Source organism: Zootoca vivipara, chromosome 1 (genome assembly GCF_965207765.1).
Source record: "Zootoca vivipara chromosome 1, rZooViv2.hap1.1, whole genome shotgun sequence".
Lineage (NCBI taxonomy): Eukaryota > Metazoa > Chordata > Lepidosauria > Squamata > Lacertidae > Zootoca > Zootoca vivipara.
The window spans coordinates 45,735,716-45,749,276 of NC_142582.1; the positions used below are offsets into that span (position 1 = coordinate 45,735,716).

Below are 13,561 nucleotides of genomic sequence, written 5' to 3' on the forward strand. Positions count from 1 at the left end.
AAGATGACTGAGAAAAAACCTGCAGAACTGCACAGTCCCTGGTATTTAAGCTCGGACTTCAAAGAGATTCTCATCATGGTGTTTGGATTACAGAGGTGATTGGTACATTCTTTTTTTCTTCTCAATACCTACAATTGTTTTTCTACGCCAAGCCTCATTAAGAAACCTATTTTTAAAAAATTTACAGATGGACTTCTATTTACAATTGTGCAGCTTTACTTAGACTTGAAAGACTTGATAAAGATAAAAGAAGAAACAAGATGGCGCTTGTTAATATGATGCAGCACAGAAAAATGAGAGTTCCTCCCTTTTTTGAGGGAAATGGGAGATGCTTGCTGGCTGACTTCGTAGTGACTTCAGACAATAATTTGGACTAACATACAGTGCATCTGTTTGCAGAATTTCTTCATTATGAGCGAGAGAGAAGGCTAAATGGATGTCTAGCAGCCCCCCTTCTAGGGCCCAGAAGGGAGGATTGTGTGGTCTCCGAAAGCTGATCAATCCTCAAATGACTTCTATCTGTGGAATACAGTTCATTTACATTACAATATGCAAACAGTATGCTTAACATCAAACAACAGGCTTGGATAACAGCCCGGATTGGAATAACTTAACAACATGGGAGTTGCTGCGTCACTAAACTCTAAACGATAGACTTGGACACCAACCCGGATTGGAATATTGGAATGAAGTCAAGAAAAGCTGCGCTGGCAAATAGACAGTTGGAAAAATACATATTTACAAATAAAGCTATATTTGATGGATTAAGGGATATATGATTTTTGACATGATTGAGAATCACATAGCCAGGGACAGAGAACTTAAAAGAGTTAAGATCAGAATGCGGAAAATATGAGAACAACAACAAGAAGGCAGGTACAAAGATATTGGGGGTATACTTCAAGAGGTCCAGACTATGGGGAGCCTGGAAAAATTAATAATTTGGACTGTAATTTGGGTTTTTTTATTTTAGTTTATTGTTTTTAATTGGATTATGATTATGGATATGTTAATTGGCTGTTTTTATTGGAAAATTAATAAAAATGATTTTTTAAAAAAAAAACCAGAATAAAATGCTGCAAAACTAGCACCTGTCTGGCTTTTATCAGAATGAGGGTGATTTCAGCGACATTTTTTTAAACATATTTATTGTGCTGCTGCTGTCAAGGAAGGATAAGATACTGATGAGCATAGATGATGAAAGTGGTGCGGCTGCAATCAAGCAGGCATGATTATAGAATCAAGTTGTTCAATTAAAGAAAGTCTCTGTGTAGTATGCATTCCTTATTTTAAGCACATTTGCTGTGCTATTAATAAACGACAACACATCCAAGTATCAAATTATTGTTGGGATCAAGAGTTGTTCTTACTACATGTGTGGCCAACAAGACAGCTTAGATAGCATCACACCTATCCAAATATTGACTCCCTTGTAAGATTGTATCACTTCCCAGGGACACCAAATAAAATAAGTAGGCCAAACCAATCCACCCTGAAGGACTGTTCTAACCTCCCAAGGAGAAGCTATATTCCCACACTGCTCTGTGAATAACCAAGTTATGAAAATATTTAGTATGATTTGTTTCAATCACAGAATCAGTTGGAAGCATTGGAACCATGCGGGACATCTTGTCCAACCCCCTGCAATGCAGGAACCTTTTGTCAAACATGGAGCTCAAACCCACAACTCTGGGATTAAGAGTCTCAGGGGCTCTACTAACTGAGCTATCCTCCACATTGCCTAGGGTTGCCATACATCCAGACATACCCAGAATACTGCTATCGAAAGCAGTGTTCAGGGTGGAAATAATCCAGACGCACAGCAATGCATGTTGGCAGTGTTGTTTTTGGCGATTTTTTTAGAAAAAGCTCAACAACCTAAAAAAACCTAAAGCACATGTGGGGGCACGGGAAGGAGGACAGAGAGGCACATTCTCTTACGCTTGCTGAAGATATCCCACAAAAATTCTAAGCCGAGGTGAAAATTGAAGCATTCATTACTTTGAAAGACATTTGTCTCTGGCTCCATCCTCTATTTGCTCTAGTTCCACTCACTGCCGGTAGCAGCCCCCAATAATTACCCTTGTGAGAATGTGGCCCTCAATAGAAAAAAAGGTTGCCCACCACCATCCTAAATGCTGCTGTCTCTCTTTCCTTTCAAATCTTCCCCCCAAATTCACCTTTTCTGTGAACCTTTGGCTCAACAAACCCCTTAGGCGTTGAAAACCAACTTAAGTATGCGCAACTGCTCGGACTGCATAGGTCTTCTCCTTATCAAATTCCAGATTGTAATCTCCTTGTTACCTGGGCTCTGCTTTTTGTCACACTGTGAAAGTATCAGTGCTGCTAAATAAACACCGTTCATGATAAACCTCACCCCATTCAAATGATTTCATCAGCAAAACATATGCAGTTTTAAATAGGATTCCATGCATGGGTGTAACTGTAACTTTGTATGCTAATGAGAACTTCAGACAAGTGCTTCCAAGCCTCTGTTGGTTGAGCAAGTAAATTTCTGCAGGGAATACATGCTACTTTCCCCATCTAACTAAAAGGGAAAAAAAGAGTTTGTGGCATGTAAGTAAGAAAGCACCATAAAATTAGATACATCACTGTGGCTCACACACGATACACCCTCAGTCTAATATTCAAATGCCATAGTTAAAATCAATTAAAGAAGACTTAAAGTTTTGCAATATATATACATAATTCAGGGCCTTTGAAATAAGACTGCATGGTAAACATTGTTCTTCCACCTGTGAAAGTTGGCCTTTCAAGTGGGGTACAGAAACATAAGAATCAGACCTTGAGCGTTTACTGGCTCCTAATTCTTTTCTGTTGAGTAGTTAGGAGACTGTTGTTTTACTATATTTTTATGGTATAACTTTAATGTACTTGATCTTACGTTGTGACTGTCCTGATGCCGGTGTGAAAGATGGTATGTAGATTTTCAAATGAATACATATAGATCCACCTCAGCAGATGTTATCTGGGTTTCCTCAACATCCGAGGTACATCAGGTGACTCTCGGACAGAGAGCTGCTGATTTCCACCATTCAGGAGTGAATTTTTTGGGGGGGAAACAAGGGGCTGCAGCAGGAAGGAGTGGTGGAAAAGCCCTGCTACATGAACAGAACCCTGCCCTCGTCTCTTTGGACCCAAGTATTTAATACTGTCTTTTTACTGTCTTCCCTACATCCTATACAGAATACACTGAATAATAAATTGGATGAGCACCTGTCTATTCTAGACGGTGCATGTATAGTATACATTTCACTGCTATACTGAATCGTAACTCTGGGAGTGTGATAAAGGATAGTCCAAAATATTCTAGCTGAATAAAAATTAAATGCACTAAATTTTCCATTAGAATCATTACATTACAATTATGTGGCAAACGTTGTAGGGCTATTTTCAAAAGCTAATTGCCACACAAGAGACACACTGGACATATCAAACGCTACATTTTAGAGTGACTAATTTAGAGTTGATGTACACTTAGCAATTTATGATGAAGTTATTCAGATTTAAGAAAGTGTGTGGCAAACAAAATGTTTCCCTTAAACACATCCTTACCATGGAAAGGTGTTAATTCGTACCCTGTTCTTATAAATTAGTATGCCTCCCGACATTACTCCAATCATAATTTCATTGTTACTTTGATCCTATAAAAAAAAGAACAGGAAAAAAATGAATGCTTATGTGTCTTCTGTTCTCTTGCAGATCTTATTGCCGGAAAACATGCAAGATGAATGAATTTATTATTTCGGTCACAGACCAGTTCCAGCCCACATACAATATCAAGGAAGTCATAAAACACAATAGGGATACATTTGAATTTGCAATTAGGTATAACAGGGACAATACAGATATAGCAACAGTTTAAAAATATATAAATTAAAACTTAGTCACTAATATATAACCTAAAATTATCATTTAAGGTCTTAATCATTATGATAGCACAGCTTGTTCCCTAGGTTTCATGGCAATCACACAGAATTTGGCTACCCTTAACGTGGGATGTGGGTGGTGCTGTGGGTTAAACCACAGAGCCTAGGGCTTGCCGCTCAAAAGGTCGGCGGTTTGAATCCCTGCGACGGGGTGAGCTCCCATTGCTCGGTCCCAGCTCCTGCCAACCGAGCAGTTCGAAAGCGTGTCAAAGTGCAAGTAGATAAATAGGTACCACTCCGGCGGGAAGGTAAACGGTGTTTCCATGCGCTTTGTCATGCTGGCCACATGACCTCGGCCAATAACACGAGATGAGCGCGAAACCCCAGAGTCAGTCACGACTGGACCTAATGGTCAGGGGTCCCTTTACCTTTAACGTGATCTCAGGATCCTTGTCCTCTACCAGGGATTTTAGACATTGAAGTTCGGATTCATTTGGAGATTTTTGCATAGCAGGGGTAATAAATACCGAGCGTATATCCCCATAGAAACGGCAGCGTAACAAGGCATGACAGACAGTTTCTACCTCCATCGAGCCGCAGGGGCAGACTCGTTCCGCATATGGTTTACCCTTGAATCTGCCCTGCAATAAGGCAGGTGGCGGCAGCACATTGAATCTTGCGAGGGTAAATGACCATCTGTATTTAGGTATTTGTAATTTTGACAAATAATTTGCTGGGGTAAATCCTCCCCCATTATCTTTTATTGCTGGGTGTTTATTCCTCTTGCTCATGTGGCATTGCAGTTCCACATCCCAAATTCATTGGCGGATTACTGGCTTTAGCTTTCTCAAAACCTACAGCTATCAGGGCCTGTGGGGAAAACCCCAAGCCTCTTTAGCTTTTCATGCAGTGTAGCTTTCCATTTGGATTGGTAGGAATCCAATAGGGTTTAGGATGCCAACCCAACAGGGAAAAGGTAAGTTTTAACCAATAATGGATCTTCAGAATCCATATCCAAGTGCCAACAGGGATTTGCCCGACCTCCAGGTGGACAGCTATGTTAGACACACAAGAAGGGATCCGTAGCAGGCAGCGATAGAACTTAGTCTGGAATGATTCTAAGGGAGCAAAATTTAAGAAGCTGCAGATCCGAGAGCCATATGTCAGTTGTGTTAATATTTTTGCAGCAAACACCTGGGAGGCTGCCAGAATATATTGGCCCCCTTTTCCATAGAAAAACCTTATAATAGCTTTGGTAGATATTTGGGCATTTGCAATAATATTTTTAACCTGATAATGCCACGAGCCCTTTTCCTGGAAGGTTATACCCAGGTATTTAAAAGATGATACCTGTTCAATAGGTCGATTGTCAATTCTCCATTTGTGTCTCATTTATTTTTAGAGAACACCATAACTTTGGATTTGCTATAGTTAATTGTTAATTGTTAGGCATTACAATAGACAGTGAGAGATCTTAGGAGTTTTCTTAGGCCTATACAGGAGGAGGAAATTAGAACTGTGTCATCCGCATGTAAGAGAACTGGGAGGGGTGTACCAGCCAATTTAGGGGGGTAGGCATTTTCTTTCTCCATGTTTCCTACTAAGGAGTTAATATAGAAGTTGAATAAAGTAGGCGCAAGGACGCAACCTTGTTTAACACCATGGTAGATTTGGATTTCCTTGGATAAATGGCCCTGTCGGTCACACCTAACCCAGACCCGAGTGTTTTCGTATAAACTGCAGATGAGACGCAGTAGACGTCTGTCTATATTTGAGGCGCTTAATTTTTCCCAAAGCCTATCTCATGATATTAAATCGAAGGCAGATTTAAAGTCTATGAAAGCTGCGTAGAGAGATACTCCTTTTCTTGAGGTGTATTTTTCCGCAAGATGTTAGAGTCTAAAGTTGGTCTAAAATTGACCGGTTTGCCCTGAAACCAGCTTGTGCTTCTGTAAGGATATGTTCTTCCTCCATCCAATCCTCAAGTTTATTACATAAGTAATATACTTACATAAGTGGGCATCATATAGTTTACTGATAATGGTTAGGAGACTAATTGGCCTGCAAGATGAAGTTCTAGAATGTTTACAGGAAGGAAACTTTGTTGCCTCAACAATCACTTCCTGTCTCTTTACGTTGCTTCACCTTGCATCCTTATCCTTCCATCAACATCCATGAGGCCCTCCCGCAATCCCTCCTCAGTACAGAAACTCTACTATACAACAGAGCAACAAAGGGAGAGACTAGAAAGACTGTATCAATGGCTAGAATGGACGAGAAATAATTGTTAATCAAAAGTGGACTCTTCAATGTAGCAGACACCCATATGAAGATTTCTCGTGATCCTATTTCAGTACCCCAACCTTGACGAGCAATCTTATGCAACAAAGCAAAGAATCTCAGCACTCTGTGGGGTGGTTGAGGGACAAGAACTAATGGCAACAGAGGTGCAGAGTCTCAGGGACAGAGAAAGATGGGCTGAGTAAAATGAGACATGGGCTCTGCTGTGACAGGCTAGCTCCAAGGGGCTTCCTCTCCCTTCAGCTGTCCCTTGCAGGCAGCCAATCCATCAGACTGCCTCAGTGGGAGAAACAGGAAGTGGAAGGCTTATTCCATTCGCTCTGCTGAGGTCCAGCAACATCAGCCACCTCCTGTACCTGAATTGTGCCAGCTGGTTAGTATAGGAAGAACTGTTTAGAAACTAATGCCTAAATTTTGGTTTTGATTTCCGTCTTTCCTCCCTGTCCCTTTTCCCTATACAGATTGTATGCCCAGGGGCTGACTTGTTTTGATTGTATGTATGTAAGCAGCTCTGAACAGCAGCGTACAAATGCTTGAAATACATTTTTTACATAAATAAAAACTTAGAAGGGAAGGGGAAATGGGTCCAATTAATTAGGGCTAAGACAGTTGGATGGTGCCTTGTACGCCACTTTCTGGCAGGTCTTGCACCCAAGCTGGTGACTTTTGTATTGCTCTGCTTTTCCTTTGGATCACATCAGTGAGGCCAAGAGTCTTGTCATCTGGGCAGCCCAGGACCTCCACACATACTGCCCAGACTTGCACCCCAGAGAGTTCACTTTGGTGCTGCTAACACAGCAAAAAGAACATGGAAGGCAGCATTTATGAGTTACTGGTCTCTGCAGCCATAGCAGGTGCTGTAATTCTCCAGTGGTTTGACTTCACCCCGGGAGCCGCACCCCATTGTCTCTCAAGACATACAGATATCATCACCACCAACAATAGCAATATTAAATAGAGAACTATATATTATTTTCAAAGTAACGTAATGGAAATTATGATACATTTAAAAAATGAATTTCTAAGAAGAGAACTATTGACCATTCAGACAATGCTATGTTGTTTTGTTTTTTGCATGATTAATACTCATCAATTGAGGCTTACCCTTGCATAGTGCAATTCAACTCCATAGAGTTCTAAGGTCCGGGCTGTGCTGAGATAACTAAATTCTGATTCAGCAGGAGACAGACCTCTGTAATGATAAAATAAGAACATAAAATAGCTTAAAATATATTTAAGGGAACCTGAGGGTCCTCATTTTAAAACTTTTTTTTACTGGAGCCCAAAGAGCAAGAGGTAGTTACATCAGCTTTAGGGCAATTAACTGCCCCTGCTTCCTTGCCTGGTTTTTCTCTCGCTAAAGAGGAGCAGTCCCACCATGCCTCCAAGCATATAGTTGTAATATTCAAAATACAATTATGATTGTAAAAGTGTATTTTCAGATCCATGTACTCTGAAAGCACGCATTCATTTTAAGTCTAAAGCCTAAACAGTATTAGTGATCTTTCACCACTAGTTCTCTCTGTAGCAGTTACCTGTTCTTAAATGAGTTATTTCTCCACAAAAAGATGAGATACACATGCAGTAACCTGGGGTTATAATGTAAGGAGCTACATTTAATTTACACACACACACACACAAGCAGCTCAGGGTAGGTTAAATTAGTCATGCAGTTATTCAGACTGCAACCTTATTTTTTCTTTCTTTTATGCTTACATATGCTGCTGATGTAGTTTGGACACTTCTTTTTCAAACTCTTGAGGCTGGCCGGGGATAAAGGAATAGTCTGAGAGGTAGCCTGGGAAGTTCTCTGAAAGGTTGTAGTCTCCCAGTTCAGCTGAAAGTTAAGAGAAACCATTTAGCAACAGCCCCATTTCAGCACCTTGCAATCCATGCAGTGTAAGAAAGGTTTTTAAAAAATTAATTAATCCACCAGCCTTTACTACATATGAAACAACTTCAGCCTAAAACTGTCCAAAAGCACCTAATGTTGTTTGTATGAACTGAAAGCACTCTAGTATCAAGATTAGAGAACTAAATAGTTACACTAGATTGACTACAAGGAACATAACTACTAGGGACTGCTGCCCCTGCTCGCTTTGCTCTTCAACCCCACCTACCACCTCCCCTCACCAAAGCAATCTTCTCCCCAAAACCACACACATCCTTACTCCATATCACTATCCAGCCCCCTTATAGTTTGCCAAACCTCTCTCCCCCCATCTTCTCCTTAGACTGGGATGAAGAAGCTTTTCTGGCCCAAAGGCCAGGGAAGATAAAGTTGTCAGGTAGGCTCCTATTGGTGGTCACACAAACTGCAGCGTGATTAAAACTGCACCATTTTATTATATATGGGTAATTTTGTTGATGTGGTTTACTTCTGGATAAGGAATTTTATTTTTGTACTGGTGATATATTTTTATGTGAAGCAATGCATTTTCTACAAAAAAAAAAATCAGGTTCAGTAACATAGCAGTACGCCAGATTTCTCAGCTGTTTTTCCAAAAACCCTTGCAAACTCTTGCTAAACTGTGGAAACAGTTACCATTTTAATGGTTCTACAGAGGCACTCAGGGCTGACAAAATACAAAATCTGATAAAAAACTGTTCAGAAGCAACAATATGCACCACTTCTTTCAAAAAAAGGGGGGCAAAGGCACCCGAACCTTACAATCCTATGGTCCCTGGGAGGGTTCTCTGGGAAGAAGTATGGGATCTCACTCTTGGATGGCAGAAAGAGATATATATAACCTTGGATGCCTCCTCCCGGTCGCCACAGAAGCTTCCAGTCTTTGCCCTGTTGACACTGGAGCTCCAGCATGGTAGGGTCAAAAGGAAACACCTCATTCCCCCACCACAGCCCCAAATCAGGGAAGAAGCTATGCCATCTCTGGAACTGGCATGGTTAATTTTACTCCCAATGTTCATGAGAGTAGGGAAATAGTTAAAGCAAGAAAAATAAAAAGGGCAGAGGAGCAGAAATGTGCCGCTGTGCCTTTACCTACGTCCTGCCAAAGCAAGTCCAGCAGGCTGCTGGATTTGGTGGAATAACCACTTTGAATACTTTTCCCCTCTCCCCTTTAGAACTGCAGCTTTAGAGGTTGTTAAATTCCCGTCTTAGCAGTAATAGTTCACAAAGCATGTTAATTTGATAGTAATAAGCAAGTGAAAAATGTTTTTCAAGGGATATACATATAACTTAACTCAGTTTATTATTAATTTAGGTAGGAAATCCACTCAATCTTTACATTAACAGCCACACATATTTTGATGACAAATGCCATGATAAACTCTGCCAATGTATTTATCTTGTCATATGTTTTACATGTTAGATATAAAGAACAGTTTCATATTTTCAATGTACATTTCAGAGTTAATATTATGGCTGCAATCCTATACTACCTTAGCTGGGAATAAGCCTCAATGAATTCAAGAGGGCTTACTTCTAAGTAGATATGCATTGAATTGTACTGCACATGGGTAAGATACAAACTGTTTTTATAAATTTATCAGCTTTACACAATACAGTCTATTCAAATATTTTTCCTGAAGGTTTTGTGTTTCTTAATACAAAAGAAAAGTAACAACATCAGTAAAGTTAGAAGCATAATTTAAGAACATATTTTTATATTAAATATTTTACTTACACTGAACAGCAAAGGAAGCCAAGAGTGCAGCAGTATTATAAGGGCAGGGCAATCTATGAAGGAAAATAACCAACACACATCAATACAGTAATATTTAGAGCCAATTAGTCTTACCCATTTATTTGAATTACATAACAAAAACACCCTGAAGCATCAAATAGACAAGATTTCCCTTTTAAAGCAGGCAAATATGTAATGACACCACTAAAAACACACCAGCTGCTATTTTTACATATTTGCTTTAAAAAGGAAACTATGCTTCTAGATTGGTATCCAAAGAGATTGAAACATCTGGATACCAACCTAGAGGTATGCGATCACAAAAGCTTACATAAATGCCTGACACTGTCAGCTTTGACTCCACTGATCAGCTGTTTAAGATGGATGGGAGGCAGATCCAAATCTCATTTGGCATTGCACGCATAGTTCCTGATTCACTAATTTAAAATTGCACGCACAACCCCTAGCACTGCAACCATATCTATAACACCTTTTTCTATAGGCTTTATTATAGGATTGCAAATTACCATAGGATGAGTATGGGAAGTCAGCAGCCACATACATATTTTCATAACTTGGTTGAGGCATTATATTTATCTCCACCCTCTCCCTGAATTACTAAATAATTTTGCATAACTGTCTGCAAGGGTTCCCAAGTCTTCATGGCAAGCAAATCTTACCTTCCCGTAAGAATGTCTTGTTTAATTTGCAAAAAATATTGGTACCTTAAAGAAAAAGTAAACACAGTACAACATGTTGACAAAGTTACTATTGTATTTTTAATTAACAAAATTAAGATCACCTTTTGACTTCAGCATCTGCATTTCACCATATGCCATTATTTCAGGCTAGCAAGACACAGAAATTAAACTGAGTTCAAAGTCATATAAACATAAGAAATCCAAATATTTTGGTGCTACTGTAACACATGCAGCTTACATTAGAATTTATATAATCAATAAAAGGTTAGGATCCATTAATTGCACCTAGGTACATCTGCATCATACTTTCATGCCTCAATTGACAAATATTGTTCTGTGTGATATTTTGAAAGCCAAACTAATGGGATAGGACATATTAAAAAATTATTAGGAAACCATTTCTGATTGTTATCTCTTCATCCCTCCCTATGGCAACATTTGTTGCAAGTTCCATTTTGCCATCTCTAACCCATGCCAAAAGAATGTGATTAGCCACACTGGCATGCCTCCAACAATAATACCCATGAATACCAACAATCTATTGAAATGTACCTCCAAGCAAATAGGCCTTGTGAGATGAGTGTGTATTAATTCTGGCCCCTGCATCTCAGATGTCTTACTTGAAGTGACGGCTTGAAATTGGTTTAGAATTCCAATCTACCTTTAAAGTATTTCTAGTCACCAATAAAATGCGAAAGACATGAGTTTCCATGTAGCAAACATTCTGTATGACATTGCAGTGTTTCATCTTATGGGCCTTTACAGAGACTTCCTTCTACTTCCATAAGACAAGCTGATCCTCTAAATCAAAGGTTGTGGAATGACACACTTTATTGCAATTACCCACAAACACAGCCATCCTACTTTATTTCTCTTTCTCTGTGAATTACTCTTAAGCGATGCATTTGTAATTTACTTTTATATAGTAGTTTGTGCCCACCCCCTGCATACACTTGTATGGATTAAGCATATCCTGGTTTCACACTTGGGATTCATAGGTATGGATCCAAAATGTTTCTTTCAGGAGTGCTTCTCAATAGTGAACAGGAGATGGCAGTAGATACATTAAGGCTGGATTTCTGGTCAGAAGTCCAAGGCACACAGTCCAGGAGATCCCCAAGTGACCTTTTAAAAACTTTTTTTTTTAAAGTATAGGACAGCCAGGTGTGCTGTGAAGTGAAACAGCGACTGGCCCAAGCTCCAGCCATCTTTACATCCAGGGAGTGCCCCTCAGCCACAAGTGGGATGAAAAGGCTTTCTCAATAAAGAAAGATGAAGAGCCTGAAGCAAGCCCTGCTTTTCAATGTGCCCTACTTTTCTTTGCCATTCACATTTGCAAATGGATGATGCAAGTGGACTGAGCCTGGTAAGGCAGAGATCCTATGAGGTTACAGGAATTCTGTTCACCTGTTCTAAGCAGACATGGACACTCTCGGGAGGAGCAGGTACTTAATCTGAGGGTATTATTGGGGTATTACAACTCTACTTGACCTTGGTGGAATGAAGCACCCACCACCAACTTCAGTTGGTTCAGCAACTACACCCTGCCCACTGAGGTCCATGCACTGCAATGTGCTTTAGGTGGGGCGATCTTAGGAAGCTTTCGCTAATACACAGCACAGGAGCTAGCATGATGAGTGGGGTTTCTAGCTATAGACCTATTATTCCTGTGTTGAAAGAACTGGACTGGCTGCCCATTAGCTACCAAGGCCCATTCTAGGTTCTGTTAACATATAAAGCTCTGAAAAGCTTAGGAGCAAGGTATGTGGCAGACTGTCTTCCCTGTATAGAACCACTCAATCTTAACCACTACCAAAGGAAGCCCTGCACATTGTATCATGGTTCGTATCAACATGGTCTTTTCTGCAGTAGATGGGGAACCATTGGCCTTCCAGATGCTGCTGAACTGCAATCCCATCAGTCCTGACCTTTGGTCATGCTGGCTTAGGCTGATGGGAGTTGTAGTTCAGCAACATCTGGAGGACCAAAGTGCGAAAACACCCTCCTCCGTGGAGTCAACTGTGACACATTGGTTATGCCTATTAAATACATTTGCTTGTCTACACATTTATTTATTTATTCATTACATTGCACTGCTCAGTGTTATGTTTCTGAATTTCTATTGACACTATTACTTTCATTTTCATTTGTATTCTATTGATTTTTACGGTTTTTACTTTTAAACCACTCAGGTTTTAGCAGTCTAAAAAATATTAAACAAACCAATAACTAATGATCAAGTCATGTTGAAGACTTCAGGTTTTGCTATGAAGCACAGAAGTCTTTGGAACTTGATCCAAACCAGCCAAGGCTCTTTAGTGCTGCTAGTAACTCTCCCTGGGTCTCTTTTGGCCTCTGCCTCTAGTTGTGGCACTCATCAGCCCCTTTGCTCCTTATCTTTCTCCCACTCCTTCACATTGCATGCACAACACTTTCTCCTCTGTCCTAGCTAGGCTGCTCTCTTCTTTTCTTCTTCCATCTGACATATGGATGAGGGTAGCTTGGTGGGCGTGCATGACAAATAGCTCAACTGGTAGTTAAAGAGCAGATTCTCAGAGCCAAAGCCCAATCCAGGAGTATTAAGTTAGGAAACCCTACCCTGGCACCCCTATTGATTCCTTTCAGGGTTTGGCAGATGGAACAATCCACCCCCTCTTTATTCTCTCTCTGTATGTCTGTGTGTGCACGCACACACGTGCTTAAAGGCAGAAAAGAGGGGAGCAGGGAATTTGCAAAGTCAGGTTTTTTCCAGCAGTTTTCTGGCAGAAGTGAATGGCAATGCAGCATTAGGTTGGCCAGATGAAAGTTTCCAGCAACAGTTCTGAGTGATTTCCCAAGGGACAGAGATGACAATCCTGTCAAAGGCCTGATCTTGCCATGGAATTGTGAGATGCAGCAGGCTATCAATAAGATCGTATCTAAGTGCATTCTCTGTTGCTGCAGGACCTGGTTTGCTCTTTGGCATTCTGAGGTGTATGACTTGTGTATGACTTGCTGTGAGGACAAGCAAACATATACTTGT

At 40.3% G+C, this 13,561-nt stretch overlaps 1 protein-coding gene across 3 annotated transcripts in view; it reads right to left on the reverse strand.

The window, feature by feature from the left end:
• The window catches only part of PTPN4 (protein tyrosine phosphatase non-receptor type 4), an 80,372-nt gene that overhangs the window by 33,180 nt on the left and 33,631 nt on the right, over positions 1–13,561 (reverse strand). For all 3 annotated transcript variants that reach the window (XM_035128655.3, XM_060278648.2, XM_035128650.3), the window contains exons 6-10: positions 10,519–10,563; positions 9,839–9,891; positions 7,908–8,028; positions 7,296–7,383; positions 3,577–3,665 (exon numbers count right to left, since the gene is read on the reverse strand). In XM_035128655.3, coding sequence (XP_034984546.2) covers positions 3,577–3,665; positions 7,296–7,383; positions 7,908–8,028; positions 9,839–9,891; positions 10,519–10,563 — 396 coding nt within the window. The remainder of the gene's footprint in view (positions 1–3,576; positions 3,666–7,295; positions 7,384–7,907; positions 8,029–9,838; positions 9,892–10,518; positions 10,564–13,561) is intronic.